Source organism: Polyodon spathula, chromosome 1 (assembly GCF_017654505.1).
Source record: "Polyodon spathula isolate WHYD16114869_AA chromosome 1, ASM1765450v1, whole genome shotgun sequence".
Taxonomy (NCBI): Eukaryota; Metazoa; Chordata; class Actinopteri; order Acipenseriformes; family Polyodontidae; genus Polyodon; species Polyodon spathula.
In genome coordinates this window covers 90,743,085-90,771,032 of record NC_054534.1, presented here as the reverse complement: position 1 = coordinate 90,771,032, position 27,948 = coordinate 90,743,085, and the positions used below count along the sequence as shown (strand labels likewise).

At 38.6% G+C, this 27,948-nt stretch overlaps 1 protein-coding gene across 1 annotated transcript; it reads left to right on the top strand.

The window, feature by feature from the left end:
• Positions 1-27,124, top strand: LOC121324156 (BEN domain-containing protein 4). The gene is made up of 5 exons (XM_041265694.1): positions 1-457; positions 11,524-12,096; positions 14,744-14,835; positions 20,771-21,011; positions 23,151-27,124. The coding sequence occupies exons 1-5, from the start codon at positions 13-15 to the stop codon at positions 23,381-23,383; spliced, it is 1,584 nt and encodes a 527-aa protein (XP_041121628.1). The 5' UTR covers positions 1-12; the 3' UTR covers positions 23,384-27,124.
• Positions 27,125-27,948: the final 824 nt, after the last annotated feature.

Here is a 27,948-nt window from a genome sequence, read left to right as displayed (position 1 = left end):
AGAGAGCCAACGATGGAGGAGGAGATGCAGCAGGCAGAGGAGACAACCTGCATACCCAACATTTGCAAGCAGAGAAGCCCCTACAGCGCTCTCAAGACATTCCCCAACAAGAGGCCAGTTGGCAAGAGGTATGACAGACCGACCATGGTGGAGATCCCGCAGCTGGGTGCCGGGGGAGGAGGACATCACCATCATCACCACCACCAGCTTCAACAACAACAGCAGCACTTTCAACATCACCAGCCCTCCATCATCAGCAGCAGCGAACAGCTCCATCAGCAGCAGCCTTTCCCCTACGAGAACGGGCCCAGCAGCAGATCGGCAACATCCACCTCATCTTCAGCAGCATCCCTCAGCAATCAGCAAAGGATCACCGCCCCAGCGGGTCATCTAACCTCCAAGTACACTACCAACCTTGGACAAGAGACCGCCGACTCAAACCTGGGGCTCAGTGCAGGTATGTACTTTGCTCTCTCACTATCTCGCTGTTTAATATGTTGTCTAATTTGTAATTTTATTTGGCAGTTATTGGCAGCATTTCTAAGACGCTGAGAAGGCACGCATAGTTAAGGTTTTTTTTTTTTTTTTTTTTCCCTACACATTTTGTCTTCTGTGATACAAATTGTTACATTTTTTTAATTTAAATACTCATAATTCTGTTTGTAAAGACTCAAAATTCAGTTTAATGTAAAATGCTTTTTTAAGTAATTACAGTTTGTCTTGAGTGTTTGAATTATTCTTATTTGTATTCTTAGCCATTGAAACTTAAAAACCTCTACTGTTGTAATAATGTACTGTATATAATCAGAAGTTAGGTGGTTGGATAAGGAAGAATGTAATGTACTGTAACTTTATAAGTAAACAGCCCAGACGGCGTTGTTAATTGTAACCCCTAGTTTTCAGTCTATGTGGAAAAACTCAAGGATTAGTTGGATATGTTAATGTGAAAACACAGTATGGACAGCATACAGTAATATGTCAGAATGGCAGGGAGTTTTGGTGACAGATGCATGCTTACAGATGAGAGTTCAGTTAGCGAGCCCAGTTTATATAGTAGAAACATGGAATGAGTTCCACTTCAACCTTACAAAACCTTGTAATAAAAAGTGGCACCTATTTATCAGTGTCATCCTGGTGAGGCTCCTGTAACACTGTGTTTGTGAGTGGGGTACTTATTCTTCCATTCCTTATATAAAGCCTTAAGGTTCACACATCAGTGGCAAATAATGGGTTTTTTTTAACTTTTAGAATGTAATTTATGTCATTTTACATTTTACTTTATATGATATCATTTTAATAAGTTTTTAGACGTGGGATTTGGGTGCGAAAAATTGGTTTCCATCTTCAATCCTGCCCTGCATCTCAGAATTTTTGTCTTCCATCATTCACAGCCACTCTAATTTTTATCAGCCCGTGCAATTGAACATTAAGAATAATCAGGAATGGGCCAAAAACGTGTGTACCTTCTGGCCTACCAGTATGTGGAAAGAGGAGGCTGTGTGTTCCAGTGGTTAAAGAAACAGGCTTATAATCAGCAGGTATGAGGTTCAAATCCCAGCTCAGCCACTAACTCATTGTGTGACCCTGAGCAAGTCACTTAACCTCCTTGTGCTGTTTTTCAGGTGAGACGTTGTTGTAAATGACTCTGCAGCTGATGCATAGTTCACACACCTTAGTCTCATATCTTGTACATTGTTTTGTGATAGTGGTCTACTAAGAAAGGTGCTATATAAAAAGAAAGGTCTTTTATTAAAAAATAAAGATTATTATTTCTAACAAGAAACCACTCAACAAAAATGTATGAATTGCTCCTACTAGCAACTAGGTGCTTTCTTGCTAGCATAATACCATTACAGTTATTGTATTCCTTTCAGTACAGTTTGATTTGCTTTTGCACTTGTTTCAAAATAGGGTCTTATGTTTTCATATGGCTGCAGGCTGATACTGGAATTATTCCTAAAGACTGCAAATACTAGTAGGCTAGTAGTTTTTAATGGCATATACAGTACCAATGGTATGATAATTCATGCCCCTGTTCCATTTAGTGGGCTGATAACAATCACTATGATAACTTAAACAAACCAAAACTAGAAAAAAAAAGTTGCCCATTGTTTTTACTGTAATTGGTTCAAAAACATATTGTATGCATAAGAGCACTGTCTGCATTTATAAGGCAGAACAGGTCAACTTCCCATGCACCCCACCCTGCCTTTTAGAAATATTGTAACTTAATTTTTAATATGAAAAAGATCAGGTGCTAGCAATTTAGGCAAGCATGCACATGTTCAGACCAAGGGGAGAATCGTTACTACAGTGTAATTAAAGTCATTTTCTAAAAAAAACAGGACTGGGTGTCTGGAAAGTGAATTTGTTCAGCCCGGATTTGTATCAACTGTCCAACAGGGACTAGATCTGCACAGGATAAACAATTTATTTACACTGCCAGTAATTTGTTTGTGCCCATACAAGTTTAGGATTGCACTGTTATTTTGCAGTTCACATTGCTTTCCAGTTTAGTGCAAATATAGTGTCTTACTATACCATACTTTTCACTGATTTGCAGTGCTGGACTGTGCTTTGTTATGTTTTCCTACACCTCAGGACGAATGTACCTTGGTATACCGCAGTTTCTTCACAGAGAATTTGCAGGTTTTTATTCACAGTTACAGATTACTTCCACTATGCAGGTGGCAGTGAGGTTGCTTTTAAGGCAAAACCATAAAAGTGTGAGACACTGTATTGCCTACGAATATGAACTTTTAGGACAAAATAATATACGTACTGTAGAGGAAGAAGACTGTGCAAGTGAACATATGCATGTCCTGGCTTCATGCAGGCTGCAGATGTTCAAATATAGGCCTTAAAATTTATAAGGAAAATATTACTCAACAGCATTTTCAATAAATCCTGGCCTGTTTATGGTACAGCATGTCTGTGGCTCTACAAAACCACCCTGCATCAGACAGCTGTTTCTTGCTTTTTAGCAGCAAAACAACACAATACGTACAGTCAAACCTATATTCAATCTATCTAGTTTTGACTTGGCATCATTTACACCCCCACCTCCATACTATAAAAAAGAGTACCTGTTTTCAAAACCAGCAAAATAATAGGACCTACAGTATTCACAAAATAGATAGGATATTGTTATCTGGAAATGTGCAGGTGTTGTTTTGGCCAGTTTTTATCTCATTCCTGTTGAGGCTACTAATAATAACAAAATAGTTGTGAATTCTGCCACAAATAGACAGAGCACCTGCAAATTCTGTGATAAGAATTATAATCTCTTGTTCTAAGGCCCCCATAGCCTGCCACTCAGCATGTCCTGTAGCTGGGTTAGCATGTGTATTAGCTGTTTTACTGGGCACAAAAGAGAAAAATCTAAAGGAGAAACACCTTTTGAGCCACCATGAAGCAATTTATTGTTTCCTTTTCTCCGTATTCTGCAATTTTCTGTGATTTTCAACAAGCCATATTAGCTCATACAAAGTTTCATATTTCCAGTGCTGTAGTTTCATTTACATCCATTACCTTACTACAAAAAGAAGTCTGTGTCTTCATAATCCATCATTCATCAGGTGCTGTATATCTGTGTGCTGTTACAGCAGTTGATTTCATTGCCGTTGCTAGAATGTCATATAAGACTTGATAATTATAAGTCATTCTTTATGATGACAATAAGCATAGAAGCCATTGATAATTAATATGTTTGTTTTATGTCATTTAAAGGCTCGGAAACCCATGTTCTTACTTCTTATTAGTAATTCAGTTACATTAAAACTGGTCTTCATTTTGTTGTGTTGAAGAGATCATTGGGTCTTTTTATATAGTTTAAGGGAGAATGTGAATGCAGTAAAAACAAGCTGTAAGATCACTCACTGTTCATGCAGTAAATACATGGGCCTATTTTGATATAAGTGATGTTTGAGGTAAAACTAAAAGCAACTTGAATGCTCTGGCTAAGGTTTTCATCTGTGTTTAAAAGTACTGTACATCGTAACAACACCAAGGAAGATTAACTAAAAAGTGTATCTGCTTGACTTCAATTGTAAAAAGCCTTTGTGGTTCCTTGGTACCTAGATTTCGATGAAGTGTTCTTTTGCAAGTTTATTTAATCATCATGCTCTACAGTTCTGGAATTCCCTACCCAGTGTACATTATTTGAAGTGCAGAGACAGACAGCGTTTTTAAAAGGTTAAAGACTAGATTTTTTAATTTTTTTAATTAGCCTTTTTTAGCCTTTTGCTTAATTAGCACTGTAGAGCTGCTTTGGTTTGGAAAGCGACATGGGGTGCTCGCTTACGAACAACACTTGTTATGATGTTCATTACAGCTTAGAAAGTAAATATATACAGACGGCTTGATATACTGTAGAAGTGATGTCTGACCATACTGAAGCAAGATAAAATGAAAGTCAAGGGAGATCAGCTTCATAAGATCCTTGATCCAGATTCGTTGACTGTCCGAGGATGCGACATCATGCATTGAACTAAACAAAGTCTGGTGTTGCTATGGCCAGATAGCCTGCCTGTTGCCTGATGCCTGTGGCCTGTTGCTTGGACAAGGAGATGTAAATTCAGCTATATTATTTATTTGTTAAAACTCATCATAATTCACTGATTAATGTAGTATGATGCATTTTTCATGTCAACGAAGGAGCATCTGCATGTGTCATTCCATGACAAAGCACCCCAAAATTGTATGATTTAAAACCATACCCAACTTTTCATCTGCTTTGTGAGATTTAATGTTATTAGAAGTATCATTAGGATTCCAAATTATGATAAAAACACACACAGTTACCCCTTGTCTGTGATCTTCTGTTTTGGAACGAGCCCCCCCCCCCCAAAATAAAAAAGCAAAACGGTATATTCTTTATTTGCGATAAAAAAGCAATATGAGTAATATTCAGCTATCACATCCTGCAAATAGAAACAAACATTTTATTCAAATAATATGCCAGGTGACAGTATTTTTTCAGGTGAAGTTCCTAACCCGATTGGTAACACTATCTCTGATCTTGCATTCTCTCAGTCTTGTTTATAGGGAGTCTTAGGTATTGAATAGTGGACAGAATGTTACTCTAAAGGTACCGAGCATTTGCTGTCCTTCTCTGGCCAGTGACACTGCCATGATTTCTACTCAGGGTGCAAACGTTTGATAAGTCCTCAAATTTTCAGTCACTAAATCTAGTGAAGGGTTGGATTTTGTCCATTGGACAGGGAGTTTTGATGGAAGAACTTGGAAAATTTGGTAAAATAAATACATGTCAATATTTATTTTACTGAATATAAGCAATAGGTTGGTCACAAAACAAAAATATGTTTCAGATTCTAGTTTACAAGCAACACATTCTTATGCTTTTCATTGTAAAATAAATACAATATCAATCCTGTTTTTATTTTGCCTTATAAAATGTTTCTAGTACGTTTTGTGTGTATAAGGATTAAGCTAATAAGAAGCAGTATCTCTGAATATATAATCAGAGTCCAGTGATGCTAAGATTATCAGTCCAAAAATCAAATAGAGTTCTTATGAAGGACAGAAAGCCTCAGCAAACCGAGATGCAAGGCAGTGAAAGAGAGAAGTAAATGCTTGTTGACAAAATGGTTTCAGATAGGGGGGTGGAGCTGAATTACATCTGTATCTGAGGTTTGGTGTTTGTGATGATCAGAGTGTGCAAGATGACTTGACAACAATAATTGCAAAAAATCTAAATCTTGTTGGATTTATATGTGATAAAGCACATGGCATTTAAAAGCTTTTAGGAAGACGGGGGATAAAATAAAGGGTGGTAATAAATCTAACACTGTAACACATGTTGTTCCTAATTTTATGAGCCAGTCAGTGAAGCATCTGAGTTAAATATATCTTAGCGTATTAAATTGATATACATACATATTCATAAATCGGCACATCTGTGCAACTTTGAGCCAGTACCTGTGATAACGTGAGTAAAACGTACCACGCTTCCGTACTGTGTTTTCTACCAAACTTGATCATTAGATTTTATTTTCTCTGACTAATTAAGAAGCATTAATCTCCTTTAACATAAGGCGCTCAGGGTTATACAAGTATTTTCTCATAGGCTTTAGGTTCACATTTAAACAGACTGACTCAATTCTTCATTTTGTACAGTTTAGATAAATGTAGTCATTAAGCATCCCCGAGCTCGTCGGTGCATGCATGCTGAAGTCATTACGATCCAAAGAGAAGAAAGATATAAAGGAGCAACTGTTCCCATATGAGCACACAATGCTGAAGATTATATTGAAACATTTATCAAATTTGCTCGCCTGAGCTGTGCTGCGAGTCTTATCAGCCTCTAATATCAGGTACTCTTAGAGCAACAGGAAACCGGTGCAGTGGTACTGAAAAACCACAGCTGAACTTTCACTTTGACTGCGTGCCTTGTAATGACATAACTATTTAGTAACATGCGTGCTGCAGTAGAAATTGATTTGCCAGTTGTGCTAAAAAGAGGGGCCTAATGTGCTTGTGAAATGCATGTCCTACTTACAGTAGAGCCCGCGTTTTGCCATGGAAACTGTATCCAATTAACTCCAAATATGTAAACTACAGTACAGGAGTTTCGTTGTTTGCAAAGGCTTCTTTTATTGAGTGTTCAGTTTGCTAATTGTCTAATCAAAAGATTTAGAAGTGAGTAGTTTTTTGAGATTTACAATTATACTGTAAATACAGTATAATTGTAAATCTCGAAAAATTACTCACTTCTAAATCTTTTGTAGTCATCTTTGTATTACTTTAGTATAAATACATGTTAATTTGAATTCATATGTTGTTTTTTCTGACTTTATGTGAACAAAAAGACACATTTGCCCGTTTTCCCATTGGAAATAGTGATATTTTGAAATATCACTGTCCTGGTCACAAAAGCAAAGTTTGTGGGGAATAATTGACATGTTCTATACTTTTGAGGCATAAGCAATTAGGAAATAACACTTCCTACCCAGGAATAAAAATTGTGTTACATAGTGTTATCTTTAAACAATGCAACAATCTGAGTCAGCCTAAGCACTCCAGAGCTTAATAGAACCCAAAAACAAACATATTCACGTTGAAAAAATGTATTCATACACACCAAAAAAACACTGGTTGATTTATAATAGCGTTATCCTCAAGTGCATGCATTACAGTACCTGCAGATAACTGACCTTGTCTTTCGCCTTTTGCTTGGACACTTAACTGTTATTTCCTGCAGGTAATGGCTGCTGAGTTGGACACTAATATGTAGTTGTCCTTATAATTTATTAGAAAGAATGGTACCTATAGTTAGCGTTGGACGCTAATTAAAGTATATTTTCAAATTATCCCTGTAATCATAATTATCTTTTTAAACTACCACTAATTGCGTCTTTCTCCCTAGTTAATATGTTTTGATATTTGTCTGCTGTCTTTTTAAAATTAAGCTTATCTATGGTGTTTCTGCCCTGTTCTTAGTGGTTCCATCCAAACAGAGTATTTTATACATATATACACACACACACACGCACACACTCACATACACACTACAAAAAAGAGGTGAAACTGAAACAGAGCTGTACCTCATGGATTTTAGCAATGAAGACTTACACTACAGTACAGTGCAATTGGCAGCCATAAACAAGTAGAGATTAAACAGATGTATTGTAATTAGATAACATTACTTTTTTCTTTTTTTTTTACAGTATTTGTAAAGTAACTTTTTTTTTTACTCTATATGAAGAGCAAAAGTCTATACATTCTGGTTGTCCGAAACATGTGCATTCAGTTGCTTAAACACTAGCTACTGCTCGTTTATTTTGTATTGTTTCCATGGAGGGCTTCACAGATCTTTGGCAAGTGGAATTTCCTTTCAGTCGAGAATTATCATAATGCTGGTATTTTAAAAGGTGCTTAGTGGGTGGGAACATGTTCTAGTGGTCAGAGTGAGTTTCCTATAGTGTACATAGGTGGCCGTGTGGTCCAGTGGTTAAAGAAACAGGCTTATAACCAGGAGGTTATTATAATCCCAGCGCAAATCCCAGCTCAGCCACTGACTCACTCTGTGACCTTGAGCAAGTCACTTAACCTCCTTGTGCTCCTTCTTTCGGGTGAGACGTTGTAAGTGACTCTGCAGCTGATGCATAGTTCACACCCTAGTCTCGTTTCTTGTAAAGCACTTTGTGATGGTGGTCCACTATGAAAGGTGCTATATAAATATTATTATTTATTATTACAATGACTGTGTTAATGAAGTGTGTACGGCAGCCTGGATTTGAGCACTCAGCTGTAAAGAAGTGCTTTTGAGAAAGAGGTTTGAAATGCTTTATATGTATACAATAATTAGTCAACTACTGTACCAATAAAGTATGCCATACTGTTCATAATATGACAAGTTGAATCTGTCATGCCATTCACTTCATTGGGATTCCAAATCCTGTTATCCTATGATAAAATATGCTGTTCGGATAATCAAATGTTATAAAGGATCCATTGACTGTGTATAAACAACAGCCTGTTGCCGAGACTGATTCAGTTGCAGTGAAACTTGGAGCAGGACTAAAGTTCTTGTCATGTAATTATAGCTACAGTATAAGTAAAGGACAGGTAAAGTGTGCTTAGAAACAAAAGCCAACCTTGCTAGTAAATTTCCCTTGACTTTGTCTTAGATGTTATTGACTGTACTCAACGGGCCCTGTTGTTATCGCTTAATTATACACTACCAAATATACTTCTTGAAGGTAAAGGTTGAAATAAGATTTCAATTCAAATGAACAGCAAACACCCAGTACAGGTGCTAGTTAGAGTAACATCTGACTTCTAGGCAGCAGACAGCTTTCAGGCCACAGCAGGGGATACTGTACCACACGGATCAGTCAGCCCTCCTTGTTCAAATGCCAAAGTCAGGTAACTGCTGCTTTGTTAAAAAAAAAAAAAAAAAAAAAGAGATCCTGAATGTAAAACTTCCTCACACAGTAGATCAACTACAAAGAACAAAGGTTTTACTTTATGACCTTGCATGATTTTCTGTAATACGCACTGTAAAAAGAGCTGTCGATTGCAGCTAAGTTACACTGGGGCAGCAATAGGCATTTCTTTTGAAATAGGAAACAATTTAATCTTGTGAGGGTACAGTTTGTTACTAATGGAAAAAAAGTGGTCCCACTTACTGTACTAGTATGCAAAAATATTTTCTAATACAGATACTGTAGTATTAGAAGGAACTAAAATGTATTCAAAATATGCAACCAAAAGTTGATGTGTGATTTTTTAAATTTTTTTTATTATACAAAGTGAAAAAGATTCATGTCATTTTAAGAGTGCTAAATCTGGCAAATCAAGACTCATTATCTTTATAACTTGTTATTTGGTACTTTTATAAACCCGTGACACTGGCAATAAAATGAATCCCAGGCCTACTGACAAAACGTTACTAAAGTACATATGAGATAAATGTACACTTGAGAATTTTTTTTAGCTCTTATAAGATTTTAAGAGGCTTTAAAGAGTAAGTAGCAGGGTTCAGAAAAATATAATGTTACACCTCCCCATGTGTTGCTACAAGTGTTTATATAATGTGCCTGTCATCTTTCTTTTCATTTCAAAGCTCTTTTCAAAATGACCACTCTAGTGCACTGATAGTGTAAGGATTATTGCCCACATTGTCAAACAGGTAACACAGCAATAACGAGCCACGATATGTGGTATGGAACAGAAAAGCCAGAGCACTTGTTATGTTATTTTCTTTTTTACTGCAGTGATTTAGAGAACAGATCTCAAACCCCAGTGCACTAGAGTGGCCATTTTGTAAATAGCTTTGAAACAAAGTGTAAAAAGCTGTCAGGATGTTAACAGTGAAGATTACAGGTAGGTTATTTAAACAGTTGTAGCAACACATGGGGACGTATGGCGCTATATTTTGTGGACCCCCGCTACTTACTCTTTAAAGTTATAGGAAAAGTTCAAATTAACATTTTTTTAAGTAAAAGCACATAGGTAAGTAAGAAGGAAGTGGGAAAGCTAAATGGAGATGCCTCAGATGTTGAAAATACTTTGCTGATGTATTCTGACTGAACAGAAAATTAAAAAATGTACAAAAGTAGCCAAAAAATCAGCAATATAGATGTAACATCTACAGAACGGTTCAGCTCAATAAAGATGGGATATAAAAAAGTAACAAGAAATAACTGGCACTATCAACATTCTCCCCGTTTTGGAATCCCACTTGTATCTTTGCATAACTTGGGTCTGCTGTATTTCTATTTCTATTTCTAACTTGGGTCTGCTGTATTTCTATTTCTATTTCTAACTTGGCTGGAATCACTAGAATGACTTCAGATGCCATGAACTGTACTAAGATGGCATTTTTTACTGCACCCTCTTTCACTCTGAAGTGAATGTCAGATCCATGTATGAACACCAGGTGGTGCTATGTGGTAGCCAGATGATAAGAACACAGTCCGATAAGAATGGGAACACATACTGTAAGAGATGTGCTTCATCTATGGTAAACAGAGGGTTTGATATGGTGGGTTTAAGGCAGGAAATAGCATTCGATTGCCAGAATAGCATTCAACAGCTTTAAACCTCAGCAGCTTTACACCAAGTACTGTAACTATTATATCTGGGGCAGACAACTGGCATACGAGGGGCTGTGGCCAGAGCTAATTTCCTCTCACAATGCTGACTTACAATTGAAACTTCGCTAACATAGGCACCAAAAATAATTCTGTGGTCTCCATTAATCAAGGGGCAGTTCATACAGTACAGATGAGATTGTACTAGCCTGTACCTTATTTTCTAGAATAGTAATCAGAATACACTGTGTGGGAATCGGTAAGAGATCTGTCAGCTTGCAGATAGACCACATGCTGGACCCCTCATGAACACAAACATTACAATTTGCCCTTTTATACATCGAGCAGGAGTTAAAATGAATGATCTTGCGTGTGCAAATAAGTGCATTGCATTGCAATTAATGGTACATACTTAACCGACTACTTGAAACCTGCCCCTTCCTAGTTGTTTTTATTGTACTGTATATTGTGCTGGTACAAATGGTTGTCAAAGTTATTTTGTGTGGCATTAACATATCATGCTTTTATGTTAAAATAAGGGAATTGAAAGTACAGTAAATATATTTTACTGTAATAACGGTATTTTTAACATTGTACATATTTGAAATATGTCTAGCAAAAATACATTTTCATATTGCATTCTAAAACCAAGGTGAAAAAAAATATCACAGATTTAAACACACTTGGATTGAAATAGTATGTCTGATAACTGCTCACCAAAATGAATGCAGGCTATCAGCTGCTAGATGTAATTGTTAACCACTCCTGTGTGACCATTGTGTACCTGTAGCTCTACATTGTGTATGTCTGTTTACCACTTCCGTGGTACTATAAACCACGCCCGCTTTAATGTTGACTGTTGACCTTCAAATATTTTCATTTAAGGTGGGTGGGAACAGACTGATTTAATCAAGCAAGCACATTTCTTTACTGATATATTTTTGTTCTGCTTTATGTCTTGCAGAGAATCGCATGATTTTAGATGCCTTTGCCCAGCAGTGCAGTCGAGTGCTAAGTCTCCTCAATAACAATGGAAAGTTCCTGGACCCCAAACCCACCCAGTCAGTAATGTCCCACATAAAACAAGAAACGTGTTACGGGGAAAGGTCAGGTGAGTGTCAGCTGGCAAAAGGAGCTCAAGGGGAACCTCAGACTTCAGACAGTCCGGACATGGAGCTGCAGTACGCACAGAAGAAGCACCAGACCTCCTCCTTCCTCCGCGTCTTCACCGAATCTCTCCAGAGCTACCTGATCGCTGGGAGCAGGCCCTCTCAGAGTACCTCAGCTTTAAATGACTACTGTCACCACGGCAACGACTTGGTTCCCTTATCCACCTCCCCGGCCCATACTCTGGGAGGGTGGACATCACCAGCCACCTCGGAGTCTCACGGCCACCCGTCTTCCACGCTCCCAGAGGAAGAGGAGGAGGAGGAGGAGGAGGAAGGGTGTTGTCCCAGGTGTCTGGAGCTGGAACAAGAGGTCCTGTCACTTCAGCAAGAAAACGAGTACCTCAGAAGAAAACTGGACAGTGTGCCAGGTATGTGAGCACTGGGTTTGTATGTTTTCAAACTATGCATTTTACACAGGCTATATCCTCTGTGGTACAACCTACTTTGAGGCTTGTGCCTTTTTCAAATTCAGTTTATTTCTAATAGTTTATTAGTTTTAGGACAGTGTATTAATATATAATTGCAATAAGGTTCTCTATAACTACTGTAACTACAAATACAAGGTCTAAACAGTCAGGCTCAGAACAGTCACAAGATATATAGTAGTACAAATAAGAAGCTTAAGAAATTCAGAAAAATGTTCTGACTAGAAATCTTTATAAATATATCTAAATGTATCCATATAAGCATCTTTTTTTTCAGAAAGGAGAAAAACACCCATTAAAGTTACCAAACCAAAAAGACATTTAATAGAGGTACTTGAAAGTAGTCTTACAGCATTCCTCATCGATTTTTGGGTTGCAGTTGGGTTACAGTATTACAGGAAATATTGTAATCCATCGCATATCCGCCCGTCACATATCCGTCCTAACAATTTATCCACCATGATCAGTCTCTTCAGCAACGTTTATTATTGAACAGAGAAGATTAGTTCAGAGATTGTAGATCCTACCAAAGTTTTCATACACTGTGTTGTAAGTGCTCCATGCTCTGCCATTGCTGCTAGTGTCACGTGAGCTGTTCAGTGTGTTGATAAGTAAATAAATCCAATTCGCTTGCAGGACATATCAACTTCAACCTCCATCTCGATCTCCTGCCTGTCACTCAGCAGCGAATGCATGCACCCACACGGCAGACGGCTACTCTGTCACAAGCATTTAATACCCTGTATCTTTCTAAACAAGGATTGAGGGGAGCTCCCTAATAAAAGCTGAATCTCAAAACAATGATTGTGTAATATAGTCATTGTTCCAGCTGTGTATCGTGGCATTTAAAACAGGATTCATTCATCCGACTTTTTACATATCCGTCCTTGCTCTGGTCCCACCTCAGCCGGATATGCAACGGATTCCTGTATTAATATTTTGAACCTGTTCCTACACTCATTCACTTTCTTACCTTAAGTAGTTCAAAAGTATTACATCATCACTTTATGCCGTATCTGCCTAATATGTTTGCACAAAACATATGGTCCACTCAGATTTTGAATCTCACATTCATGATGTTGGTGGGGGGGGGCTGTCAATGCTAATTCTATGCAACAGGCAAAATATTTAAGCCCCCAATGTCATTAGACCTACAGATTTACATGTATGAAAATACCTGGCCACTCCTGGATACCTGGATTTTAGAAGAGAGCTCCATCTTTTTATTAGATGGTATTTGAAAATAAACTCTGGTCTTCCAAAAAAAAAAGAAAAAAAAAATATTTAAATGTCAAACTATGATAATCAAATTAGGGTGTTTTGTCTTTGCATTTCTTGGTAGCTGTACCAATTTTAACTGAAAATCTACCAGTTTCACAAAAGAGAAACGATTTATTATCTCTAAATGTGTAGGTGTTGTGTAGTCTATATATAGTATAGTTTATTTTCTTTGGATAGCTAAGCCATTGCCAATTTAGGCTGAAATATAAGTATGCGGCATCACCAGTTTAAAAAAAAAAAAAACAGAAAAGATTTGTATTCTCAAATTCTGCAGGTGTTTTGGAGTCTAGAAATAGTTTACTGTTATGGAAGAATACCAACACCTGTGAATTTCCGGGTAAGAACATCCTTATCTGTTTTTTGACAAGCAGCACCCATTCTTTCACTTTCAAGATTATAAGTTTGTGTATTTAATTATACCAGTATCTGTGTCAGTGTGGTAAGAGAGATGATGTGGGTGTGAGGCACTAATGCCATCCACAGCACTCTGAATAGGACCCTGTATAGCTGTTTGTAGATTTATGTCTAATAAAAACGCTAAACATGGTACTGATGCATCTTTGTTTATTTCTTGACCCAAAGTAATTTTTTATTTTGAGTTTCATTAAAAAAAATAAAAAGACCACCAAGAAAAGTCGTTCTAAAGAAGTAGGTAATAGCGGTTCTTGAGCTGTGTTATACACCATGGCATGCATTTTAATGTATTCTGAATTGTCTGTATAAGTTCAGTGAACCTTCTCTTTTGATAATGTCTTCAGGTAATATTTGTAGACCCCTGTATGAATTTGTATATTATTTACTGCTAACTTTGTTTATGGTGTGTCTGTGTTGGGGGAGGAGGGGCTCGTTACAGTAAATGCATATGTATTTTATTTGTTTGTCTCTTGTATATCATTTTTATATTTTTATCTAGGAATGCATTAATCAATCCTCTATGCTGTTTTTGCTTCCCATCCTTTCCTGTGTCTCAGTGATAAAACAAAATGTAAATATAGGCATTGTGTACAGTCTGTGAAATACAGAAATTAGGAAAGGTATTTGTAGATGTTTTTATGTAGAACTAAAAAAAAATGAAATGAATTAAATGAAATTAAATGGAAAGATGGTCTTTTAAAAAATGGGTTTATTTCAAAATGAAAATCAATATGCCTGCTATGTTTTCAAAAAATGAAAGGGTGTTAAAATAGGTGTGATGTAAAGTGTATATTTCCAAGTCTTGTGTACTGGCCCTTTTGAATGCAAATGTAGTAACACAATTATAATTTGTTTCTTTGGCCAGTTAGCTCATAGTGCTGTTTTTATTTTTCAGCACCCTGTCAGAATGTCCTTGACTATTTCAAAAGAGTGCTTCAGCAGCACAACCAGTTTGTGCAGCCGCAACCAGAGGAGCAGCTTACAGAGGTACAGTGCAATACTGGTTTACAGAGATACAATGCTTGGAGATCTTACAGAGGTACAGTGCAATACTGGTTTACAGAGATACAATGCATGGAGATCTTACAGAGGTACAGTGCAATACTGGTTTACAGAGATACAATGCATGGAGATCTTACAGAGGTACAGTGCAGTACTGGTTTACAGAGATACAATGCATGGAGATCTTACAGAGGTACAGTGCAATACTGGTTTACAGAGATACAGTGCATGGAGATCTTACAGAGGTACAGTGCAATACTGGTTTACAGAGATACAGTGCATGGAGATCTTACAGAGGTACAGTGCAATACTGGTTTACAGAGATACAATGCATGGAGATCTTACAGAGGTACAGTGCAATACTGGTTTACAGAGATACAATGCATGGAGATCTTACAGAGGTACAGTGCAGTACTGGTTTACAGAGATACAATGCATTGATATGTTACAGAGGTACAGTGCAATACTGGTTTACAGCGATACAATGCATTGCTAGCAAAATATAATAACTGACCTAATTTCACCAAAAACACCACATATAAACAAATTTTTGTAAGGATTTTGTTTTGACAAGCTCTTCCCTTGAAGATCTGAATGCTGCTTTTTTGTTTTTTGTTTTTTTCAATACTGCTGCATGTATTAAACTGTTGAACTTTGTGGATGACAAATGCACTGTATTTATTTTTAAAGGGATTGCAGTACCTGCTCTTGACAAGGCGTAAGATATAAATATAATAATTTAAACATGCATTTTCTAGTCTAGCTCCGACACTCCAATTGTATAAAAAGATTAATTCATCTGAATAAGCATGTTTGGTACGAGCGATATTCCGTGCCATACAAAACTCGCTTGAGTCGTTAAATCAGCTTCTTTACTGATCGCCTAAAGGAGCATCTGTTTTAAGTCTGATCCAGGAGGATATTCATATGAAAATGTGTTGTAATTTTTTTATAATGATGTCTGAGCTTGCTTGTCTTATAGTAGGCTACAGGCTACGGTGTCTTTTCGATTTGTTGCAGATGAGACAGGTTTTTCATTGAAAGCAAACTCTTCCAGTCTGGTTTAAAGCCTCATACTTTTGTTTATTAATCATGAAAGGTTTGCTCGATTCCATTGTCCACAAAGCGAACAAGCACTTAATTCTTAATTATGACATTTACTTTCAACTGCACCCGGCTTTGAAATACACATACGCCAGTGAGTGGTGTCCCTGAGTGAACATGCAGGCTCAAAGAAACAGGAGAGAGAGCACGAGAGAGAAGAAAGAATAATGAACAAGAATGAATACAGAGAACACTAATAATAAACTTGTGTTTATTTTTACTTTCTCTCTTTCCTCTCGTTTCGTTTCTCTTCAGTTCATTTGAGCTGCAAAGTGTGCATCACCCAGCATTTCACAGCTTTTGTACAACATTTCACCTTTATAGAGGTTCAGTGCATTGCTAGCTTACAGAGGTACAGTGTATTGCTAGCTTACAGAGGTACAGTGCATTGCTAGCTTACAGAGGTACAGTGCATTACTGACACACAGAGGTACTGTGCATTGGTAACACACAGAGGTTCAGTGCATTGCTGACACACAGAGGTTCAGTGCATTGCTGACACACACAGGTTCAGTGCATTGCTGACACACAGAGGTTCAGTGCATTGCTGACACACAGAGTTACAGTGCAATGCTAACACACAGAGGTTCAGTGCATTGCTGACACACAGGTTCAGTGCATTGCTGACACACACAGGTTCAGTGCATTGCTGACACACAGAGGTTCAGTGCATTGCTGACACACAGAGTTACAGTGCAATGCTAACACACAGAGGTTCAGTGCATTGCTGACACACAGAGGTACAGTGCATTGCTGACACACAGAGGTTCAGTGCATTGCTGACACACAGAGGTACAGTGCATTGCTGACACACAGAGGTTCAGTGCATTGCTGACACACAGAGGTCGTGCATTGCTGACACACAGAGTTACAGTGCAATGCTAACACACAGAGGTTCAGTGCATTGCTGACACACAGGTAGAGTGCATTGCTGACACACAGAGGTTCAGTGCATGCTGCAGAGGTTCAGTGCATTGCTGACACACAGAGGTACAGTGCATTGCTGACACACAGAGGTACAGTGCAATGCTAACACACAGAGGTACAGTGCAATGCTAACACACAGAGGTACAGTGCATTGCTAACACACAGAGGTACAGTGCATTGCTGACACACAGAGGTACAGTGCATTGCTAACACACAGAGGTACAGTGCATTGCTAACACACAGAGGTTCAGTGCATTGCTGACACACAGAGGTACAGTGCATTGCTAACACACAGAGGTACAGTGCAATACTAACACACAGAGGTTCAGTGCATTGCTGACACACAGAGGTACAGTGCATTGCTGACACACAGAGGTACAGTGCAGTGCATTGCTGACACACAGAGGTACAGTGCAATGCTAACACACAGAGGTCAGTGCAATGCTGCAATGCTAACACACAGAGGTTCAGTGCATTGCTGACACACAGAGGTACAGTGCATTGCTAACACACAGAGGTACAGTGCATTGCTGACACACAGAGGTACAGTGCATTGCTAACACACAGAGGTTCAGTGCATTGCTGACACACAGAGGTTCAGTGCATTGCTAACACACAGAGGTACAGTGCATTGCTGACACACAGAGGTACAGTGCAATGCTGACACACAGAGGTACAGTGCATTGCTGACACACAGAGGTACAGTGCATTGCTAACACACAGAGGTACAGTGCATTGCTGACACACAGAGGTACAGTGCAATGCTGAAACACAGAGGTACAGTGCAATGCTACACACAGAGGTTCAGTGCATTGCTGACACACAGAGGTTCAGTGCATTGCTAACACACAGAGGTACAGTGCATTGCTGACACACAGAGGTACAGTGCATTGCTGACACACAGAGGTACAGTGCAATGCTAACACACAGAGGTAGTGCATTGCTGACACACAGGTACAGTGCATTGCTGACACACAGAGGTTCAGTGCATTGCTACAGTGCACACACAGAGGTACAGTGCATTGCTAACACACAGAGGTACAGTGCATTGCTGACACACAGAGGTACAGTGCAATGCTAACACACAGAGGTACAGTGCAATGCTGACACACAGAGGTACAGTGCATTGCTAACACAGAGGTACAGTGCATTGCTGACACACAGAGGTACAGTGCAATGCTAACACACAGAGGTACAGTGCATTGCTGACACACAGAGGTACAGTGCAATGCTAACACACAGAGGTTCAGTGCATTGCTGACACACAGAGGTACAGTGCAATGCTAACACACAGAGGTTCAGTGCATTGCTGACACACAGAGGTACAGTGCATTGCTAACACACAGAGGTTCAGTGCATTGCTGACACACAGAGGTACAGTGCAATGCTAACACACAGAGGTAGAGTGCATTGCTGACACACAGAGGTACAGTGCATTGCTAACACACAGAGGTTCAGTGCATTGCTAACACACAGAGGTACAGTGCATTGCTGACACACAGAGGTACAGTGCAATGCTGACACACAGAGGTACAGTGCAATGCTAACACACAGAGGTTCAGTGCATTGCTGACACACAGAGGTTCAGTGCAATGCTAACACACAGAGGTTCAGTGCATTGCTGACACACAGAGGTAGTGCATTGCTAACACACAGAGGTACAGTGCAATGCTAACACACAGAGGTACAGTGCATTGCTGACACACAGAGGTTCAGTGCATTGCTGACACACAGAGGTACAGTGCATTGCTGACACACAGAGGTTCAGTGCATTGCTGACACACAGAGGTACAGTGCATTGCTGACACACAGAGGTTCAGTGCATTGCTAACACACAGAGGTACAGTGCATTGCTGACACACAGAGGTAGTGCATTGCTGACACACAGAGGTTCAGTGCATTGCTGACACACAGAGGTACAGTGCAATGCTAACACACAGAGGTTCAGTGCATTGCTGACACACAGAGGTACAGTGCAATGCTAACACACAGAGGTAGAGCATTGCTGCATTGCTGACACACAGAGGTACAGTGCAATGCTGCTGCAACACACAGAGGTACAGTGCAATGCTAACACACAGAGGTTCAGTGCATTGCTGACACACAGAGGTACAGTGCAATGCAGGTACAGTGCTAACACACAGAGGTACAGTGCATTGCTAACACACAGAGGTTCAGTGCATTGCTGACACACAGAGGTACAGTGCAATGCTAACACACAGAGGTGCTGACACACAGTGCATTGCTGACACACAGAGGTTCAGTGCATTGCTGACACACAGAGGCTGCACACACAGAGGTACAGTGCAATGCTAACACACAGAGGTACAGTGCAATGCACACAGAGGTACAGTGCATTGCTGACACACAGAGGTACAGTGCATTGCTGACACACAGAGGTACAGTGCAATGCTAACACACAGAGGTAGTGCATTGCTGACACACAGAGGTCAGTGCATTGCTGACACACAGAGGTACAGTGCAATGCTACACACAGAGGTACAGTGCAATGCTGACACACAGAGGTACAGTGCATTGCTGACACACAGAGGTACAGTGCAATGCTACACACAGAGGTACAGTGCATTGCTGACACACAGAGGTACAGTGCATTGCTGACACACAGAGGTACAGTGCAATGCTACACACAGAGGGTGCAATGCTAACACACAGAGGTACAGTGCATTGCTGACACACAGAGGTACAGTGCATTGCTGACACACAGAGGTACAGTGCAATGCTAACACACAGAGGTACAGTGCAATGCTAACACACAGAGGTTCAGTGCATTGCTGACACACAGAGGTTCAGTGCAATGCTAACACACAGAGGTACAGTGCATTGCTGACACACAGAGGTACAGTGCAATGCTAACACAGAGGTACAGTGCAATGCTAACACACAGAGGTTCAGTGCAATGCTAACACACAGAGGTACAGTGCAGTGCAATGCTAACACACAGAGGTACAGTGCATTGCTGACACACAGAGGTTCAGTGCAATGCTAACACACAGAGGTACAGTGCATTGCTGACACACAGAGGTTCAGTGCATTGCTGACACACAGAGGTACAGTGCATTGCTGACACACAGAGGTTCAGTGCATTGCTAACACACAGAGGTAGTGCATTGCTAACACACAGAGGTAGTGCATTGCTGACACACAGAGGTACAGTGCAATGCTAACACAGAGGTACAGTGCAATGCTAACACACAGAGGTTCAGTGCATTGCTGACACACACAGGTACAATGCATTGCTGACACACAGAGGTTCAGTGCATTGCTGACACACAGAGGTTCAGTGCAATGCTGGCTTACAAATGCTGACTCTCCCTGGTGTGAAAGTAAGGGTGTTTCAATGGCCTTCATCTCATATCAGCATCAGTCTGCACCATGGTGACAGCTTCCACTGTGTTCAAACAGCATGAATACCCATCTGTATGAATCTAATTCAGGCAATGAAGACTTGGTGGTGCAGCTTCTTTGGTCTGTTTTGCCTAAATGGCTGTTTGTCTGCCTTCTTGCTTTTCTGTATTTGATGTCTTTGCCTGTTTGCCAACCTGAATACCTGCCTGTTTTTTTGTTGTTGTTTCTGTACAATAGTACACTGGTGTGTCAATGCTGTGTGTGTTTAATTTGAATCTGTAACTTTTTTTAAACCTTTTTGTTTTTTTAAACTAGAATCATGTATCCTGGTATCAGCAACCATTACATTATATGAAAACCAGTGCAGGCTCATACAGAGAGTAGTGTTATTATTATTATTATTATTATTATTATTATTATTATTATTATTATTATTATTATTGTGTTTTTTATTGGCTGTGATGTTAGCACACATAGATGATGTTTAATTTATTTTTGTAACAGTCCTTGTTTTTATTTTAAGGGAAGTAAGCAGTTGCTAGGCAACTATCCTGTTTACATCACCAACAAGCAGTGGGATGAGGCAGTGAACTCTTCCAAAAAAGATGGCCGCAGGCTGCTGCGCTACCTGATCCGGTTTGTGTTCACCACAGACGAACTGAAGTATTCCTGCGGACTTGGAAAGAGGAAGAGATCTGTTCAGATAGGAGAGTCAGGCCCAGAAAGACGGCCACTTAACCCAGTTAAAGTTACCTGCCTCAGAGGTATAACAGTGTAATTTGTACTTCTTTTTTTCTTCCACTCTTAAGTTATAGAAGAGCTAATATTTTAGAATGTGTAACCCAGTATGTGCTGTAGTTAAAGTTATAGTCCCTCTCGCATGGGCCATAAATGAAGTCTGACTTCATTAAACACATACAGGTTTATAAAAGTTTCCCATTGAGAAAGCATGAGAAAGCATAAGAAAGCGCTGTAAAGTATAGAGAGACCTGGTAAATCATATAATAAAAATAAAAAAAACATGGTAAATTATGGTAAATTCACAGTATAATCATGGTATAAGCAAGAGGGAAAACTGTCCCTGTGGGACTTCCGTCTGATTTCGCTTTGAAGTCATAGTACTGTGACCCAGTTTCAAGCAGCCTAATGCAACTCAACACTTGATTAACCTAAAAATACATTAAAGAATATATTCATACACCAAAAACTGTTATGTGGTTCATAGCATCAATACCCTCCACAGCTATTACCTGGAATATAATTGTGCAGACTGCATTTTCTGATTATACTGTTTTGGCTCAGGATGGGCATGTGAACTAGTGAAAAATTCAGCCTCAACTTGCTCAGCACGAGTTCTCTTAGATATGGCTTTACTGCATAGTCCTGCCAGGTGAAATGGCTGAATAGGCTGTAAATGCTCTATTAGAACAAGTGCTAATGGGAAACAATATCAACAGCCTGCTGCTGGGGATGCTATGATAGAGGATGTTGTGGGAAAACAAAAATCCCTTTAATTTCTAACAAAATGTCAAGTAAATACCGTCTCCAGTTAAATCCTTAAAATAGAGCCTTCTGTAAAAGCTATTGGAAGGCCTCTAACCTTTACTTTTTTTAAATGCTTGACTGATTTGAGCATGTTGCTGTTGTTGTTTTTTTTTTAGATCAACTGAAATAACCCCCACATTTTTGCAGTGTAGGTGTTAAGCTGTTGAAAAGACAAGTGTTGCAATTTTCAATAGTCCTGTAGTGTTACTGCGGTTTCATTATGAACTATACAAAGCCGTTAATGTGGGTTGGAAGCATGAAGCGCATTTTTTTAATGTCTACTGGCGTATGCTGTTTCCGTTTAAAAATGTTGCCTTTGAGAGGTTTCTTTTTCCACAATATGCCCAATTCAATATTTTATAGTCACATTCAGTAGTACCAGTGGTTTAGTGACTAAGCAGACTAACTTTCAGGCTATAACACCCCAAAGAAGTAAACAGAACAATAGTAAGTAAAAAAAAAAAACAATTCACAATATTAGCTTTGGAAAAGCATTTGAAACTGTAAAATTATGCTGGAATTGACCACGGTCAATTTTTATAAAGGCTGGAAGTTTTTATTAAAATGCTTATTTAAAATGTATATTAAGTGCGGTATTATATCCTGGCTAATGTAAGAAGGGCTTAAAGAACAAAGTTGACGTGGGTGACTCATATGAACAGATTTGCAAGGAAATATTAAGAAAAGGGGGACGAATCAGAGCAAGCAGACTCTCCCCTTTGTGTTCCTCTTTTTGTAACTGCAAGGGTCTGGTTTAGTACTGTGCAATCAGCACTAGACTTAGTCTAGTTTAAGTAATTATCCCAATGAACTAAACAACTTTTGTTACGCTGCAATTAGGATCGTCAGTGGTACTAATGTTAGTCCAAGCAGTGGATTAGGCACTTGACCCTTACTGTTTTCAGTCTTTTCATAGCTGTGTTAGAGAGAGTTAGAAGTTTATTCTCATTTCTAAGAGAACTGTTTTTCCCTTAAAAACACTCTTCACAAAATGGTCCTTAAAATCAATCATCAAAACAGTCCTTAAAGTTTTCAATAAACACTAGTGAAATATGATCTTATACTGTATGTGTTTTTGGAGTCAGTAGATTAGAAACAGTAGCTGTCTATGTACTCTACTTAATACCAATTCACATGCAAGACTATGTTGTGCTTATACAGGACAAGCATTTGTAACATCTATACACTGTAAATATTGTGAATTTACAATTTGAATTTTTTTAGCACTATATTTTCAAATGTAGGCATGGCTAACTTTACAGACTCCTGTTAAAAATCATTCCTTACAAAATGCCTCTGCGTTTAACTTTTTCCTGTACAAGTGTTCATAATGGAGTCATTTAATTTTTTTCTGGCAGAGTTTATTAGAATGCACTGTGCCTCCAATCCAGACTGGTGGATGCCTTCAGAAGAACAGATCAACAAGGTGTTCAGCGACGCCGTCGGGCACGCTCGGCAGGGCCGGGCAGTGGGGACTTTCCTCAGCAGCAGCAGCGGCGGCAGCAGCAGCATGTACTACGAGAGCTTCGAGAGCCACCTGTCACAAGACGACATGTTCCTAAAGGAATCCCAAGATGGGTCTGGGGACTGAAAGGGGAGGAAGATTCTGCAGCAGTTCAGTATCACGATTCATCTCTCCTTTAACAAACTGAAACAGTCACAAAATGATTTGGACATTCAGTGGCACAAGGCACTGTGCATTTCTTGGAAGAATATGCCCACTGATTAACTTGCCTACTGGTGCTTCATTAGAAGCTTGTGTCTCATATTTTTTTTTGTTTGTTTAATCCGCAACCCTGCCTGTTTTTAGAGCTTTTGTGACTGGCCATTGGTTTTGAAATAGAAGCTAGGGGTTCCCCAGCTGCTTTCAAAGCACTGCAAGTTCAGTCCCTCATTTCGCACTGCCTTGTGGCTCCCCTAGCTTGTGTAGGAAACAAAGGGTTGAGTCAATTCAAACACAAAACCGTAGAAGGGCTGCTAGCATTCTTGAGGTGAAAAGCTTTTTTTTTCTGTCTGCTCTCAATAATGTGGAAGCATGTGGAGAGGTATGTCTAAATTGGAAACCGCAGAGTAGTGTGTGTAAGCTTTCTCCACCATTTAGAGCTAGATGAAATCCCTTCCTTTCCTCAATATTATTCATGGTGCAATTTATCAGACTGTGTGTATGTATGTGAGATGTAGAAAACCAGGTGCAGAATTCAATGAGCTGAACCTTTTCTACCATCCCTGGTAGGCCTTTTTCCAGATTCAGTGGCCTACACATTGGTAAATTAATTGTACCTGAAAATGTCAACAATCTTAGCCAATTGCATACCTGGAATAATAACAGCTTCTGATCAAATTGCAGATTGCTCTTTCCACATGTACATTTGCTCCATGACGAATTTAAATCGTACCAACATAAATCTGTGAAAAACAAACTGTAAGCCCTTTTTTTAAATTATTCAAGACCTAATCTAACGTCGTTCTTTCCTTTTTCCAAAGAGGCTAGTGTGTTCATGCCCAAATACCTTTGTGACTTGCCAATAATTCTATCCTAAAATGTTGTCTTCTTTTTTTGCCGCAATGACCGTTTTGATGGTTTACTTATTACTGATCTACTGTAACAGCTATTATCAGCTAATAGGTTTGTGTTGTAAGTTTTAAACAATATGCGTTCCACCCAATGATATAGGGGTCAAAACCACAGATGACCAAATAGTTCTGTACGTAACGTAAGTGTTGCAACCACAATGCAGAAAGTGTCAATACTTAATAAGCTTTCATTTCATCCTTTTTTATTTTTTACATAACCATTACAATTATTTTCCCATTTTACATGTACTGCCTTATTGCTTAGTTTTTATGTATTAATATATTTGCACTTGACTTTTTACATGCCGGTATTGTCTGATTTATGTTGGGGATACACACTTTGGTGAAGAATCCCAAGCAGCACATTGTGTGCTGCTGTTTTGTATTAGGAGGGAGGATTATGACCTGCTTGAACTAGTCACCGCTAGGTGAATTCTCTCCTCTCGATTTGGAGGGGGGGGGTCATCCTGAAAGAGGAAATTATCAAAGAAGCACTTTATAGTAAAAGTACAACAGCATCTTGTTTTCTGTCCTTGAATTTGATCCAAAGGACCGAAAGCCTTCCAATACAAACTACTTAAGGTTCAGTAGTGCTACTGTCCACAGGGGTACATTATAGCTATATCGTCGACACGACAATCTTCAGTTTGAAACTTACATTTGAAATGATGTATTCAGTTATTACATGACACAACTGCCTGTTTTTACAAGTACTATAAAACTAATTTCAAAAGCCAGGTGACATTTTTATTGAGTGCCAAATGCAGGAATAAAGGAAATTAGTGCGTTCATCATCAAAATAAAATAAAATAAAATAGAAAAATCATGGGAGATGCAAATTATGTTGAAAGGAATGGAAAGTGAACTGTGTGGGTGTCTGTTTTGCTGTACGTAATGCAGCTCATTGAAATGCACGTTAAGCTTGTATTGGTGCTTTAAAAATCTAGAATGTCTTCATTGTGGGAAAAGTCAGAGGAATCTTTTTCCCTTTTGATGGTGATGGGAAACATCAAACAAGTATACTAGTATTTGACAGCGTAAGAGTTAGTTAGGCAGTTTAACAAAGCAGCCTGCCCATACCCAAGCAGTTAAATCTGGTGGGGCTCCTTGTAATGCACACTGTCCATTCCATGTGGAAAATCAGCAGAAATATACATTGGATAAAAAAAAAATAATAATAATTATAATTCCCCTGTGAATATATACTTAAGCTCAGGTGGTATGTAAAAACCACTGATGCTAAAAAATATGCCTTCTAATTGTTGTACAACAAAAGGCAAATTAATTTATAGCACATACTAGATGCACTGTGTTATATATCTTCAAATATAACTTTATTTAAGTTAGTCTGCAGTACTTTCTAAATTAAGCCACATCAGATTCTACTTGAAAGAAGGGCCATAGCCACCTACTGCAAATTGTGCCACTGGTTGCTAAGAATGTCAAACATTAGGAGAAAGAACTGCATTACACAGTACCTGCCTAATCCTGTATCCCTTCATTTCCTAACAAAGCAGCTGCTTCCACTAAGAACTGACATGCTTTGAGACCATTCGCTCTTACCCTTAGAATCAAGATTTGGCAGACATTAAATGAACAGGTAGACAGTAAACCAGAAAGAAACTTGTCAACAGTAAAAGCTTCCTTTAAAATTGTTTGGTGCAGAATCATGATTGATAAAATTATTTTATAAGCTTTTTACATATCCAAACGCTACGTTAAGTTAACGTCAGCACACATCGGTAAGATTCAAAGGGCTTGCTTATATTAAAACTAGACATCTCAAGATTTCTTCCAGACTGCTCAAAACTCGTGTTTCTCTTAAGGTTTAGACTATATTTTACTTTTAATTCTTTATTTGTCACACATGCATTATATTCGTTATAATATGCCACTTTTTATTTCTCATATCATTCAAAAACACATCTCAAACTATTTGAAATGCCTTTGGAAAATAATTGTCTTTGTCTGTTTATTGCAAAGGTGACTTGCCTTTGACATTATGGTAATTTGAAAAAAGAAAAGAAAACTAGGCTTCTTAACAGAAATGTCTTCATGTATGTATTGATGCTTACCAGGTAGAATGAATATAGTGAATATGTAATGAATTGTCTAACTTAATTTATGTATTTTATATTCAAGTGACTGTTCATGCAAACACTGTGAAGCAAATAGTAATCTTATCTATTTTTTTTATTGTCAAGTTATTTTGTACACAATCTTTTTTTTGCTGGTGCCTGTTCTATCAAAAGTTATCATTACACAAATTGTATGTCTTATTGAACTGAAGGATTCCTTACATTGTAAGAACTGTTGATTTTCAATGAAGACCATATTAAAAATGCTTTAAATCCTATTCACAAAGGTTTTTGTTTCTCTATAAATGTAAAATTGTGGGATGTAAACGAGGTTCGTTTAGCAGAAATCCAAAATTGTCCAACTCTGAACAGCTAGCAATGGTTACATGGAAAATACCTTACCCAGAGTTTTCTTTGTGTTAAATATTGCACCCACCAATATGTTTTTAAGCACAAAGGGATATATTCAATTGATCATTGATGCCCCTTCAATCACTTGGCAAGACACTCTCTGCCGATTTACATATTTTTACTGACAGAACTACAGTACGGAGAAAAATGCACTGTAGATGTCATCTTTTTAGTGGCCATGACTTAGTTTCTGATATAGTAAGAAAACTTGTTAAATTTGCAGACGACACAAATAGGAGTGTCAAGCACTGTTGCAGCAGCAAAGGTCATTCAAAATGATCTAGACAGCATTCAGAACTGGGCACACATGGCAAATGACAATTAATAGGGAAAAGTGTAAGGTACTGCACGCAGGCAATAAAGATGTGCATTATAAATATCATATGGAAAATACTGAAATTGAAGGAGGAATCTATGAAAAAGACCTAGGCGTTTATGTTGACTCAGAAATGTCTTCATCTAGACAATGTGGGGAAGTCATATTTAAAAAAAAAAAAAAAAAAAAAAAAACGGCCACCAAGATGCTCGGAAATATAGTGAAAAGTGTTGAACTTAAAGCAAGAGAAGTAATGTTAAAACTGTACAATGCGTTAGTAAGACATCATCTAGAATATTGTGTTCAGTTCTGGTCACCTTGCTACAAAAGGGCTATTGCTGCTCTATAAAGAGTGCAAAGAAGACCGACCAGAATTATTCCAGGTTTAAAAAAGGCATGTCATATACAGAGAGGCTTAAAGAATTGAATCTATTCAGTCTTGAGCAAAGAAGACTGCGCAGCAATCTGATTCAAGCATTCAAAATTCTAAAAGGTATTGAGACAATGTCGACCCAAGGAACTTTTTCAACCTAAAAAAAATCAACAAGGACCAAGGGTCACAAATGGAGATTAGATAAAGGGGCATTTAGAACAGAAGATAGGAGGCACTTTTTTAAACAGACAACTGTGAGGGTCTGGAACTAACTTCCCGGTAAGGTTGTTGGAGCTGACAGCCTGGGATCCTTCAAGAAGCTGCTTGATGAGATTCTGAGATTAATAAGCTACTAACAACCAAACAAGCAAGATGGGCTGAATGACCTCCTCTTATTTGTAAAC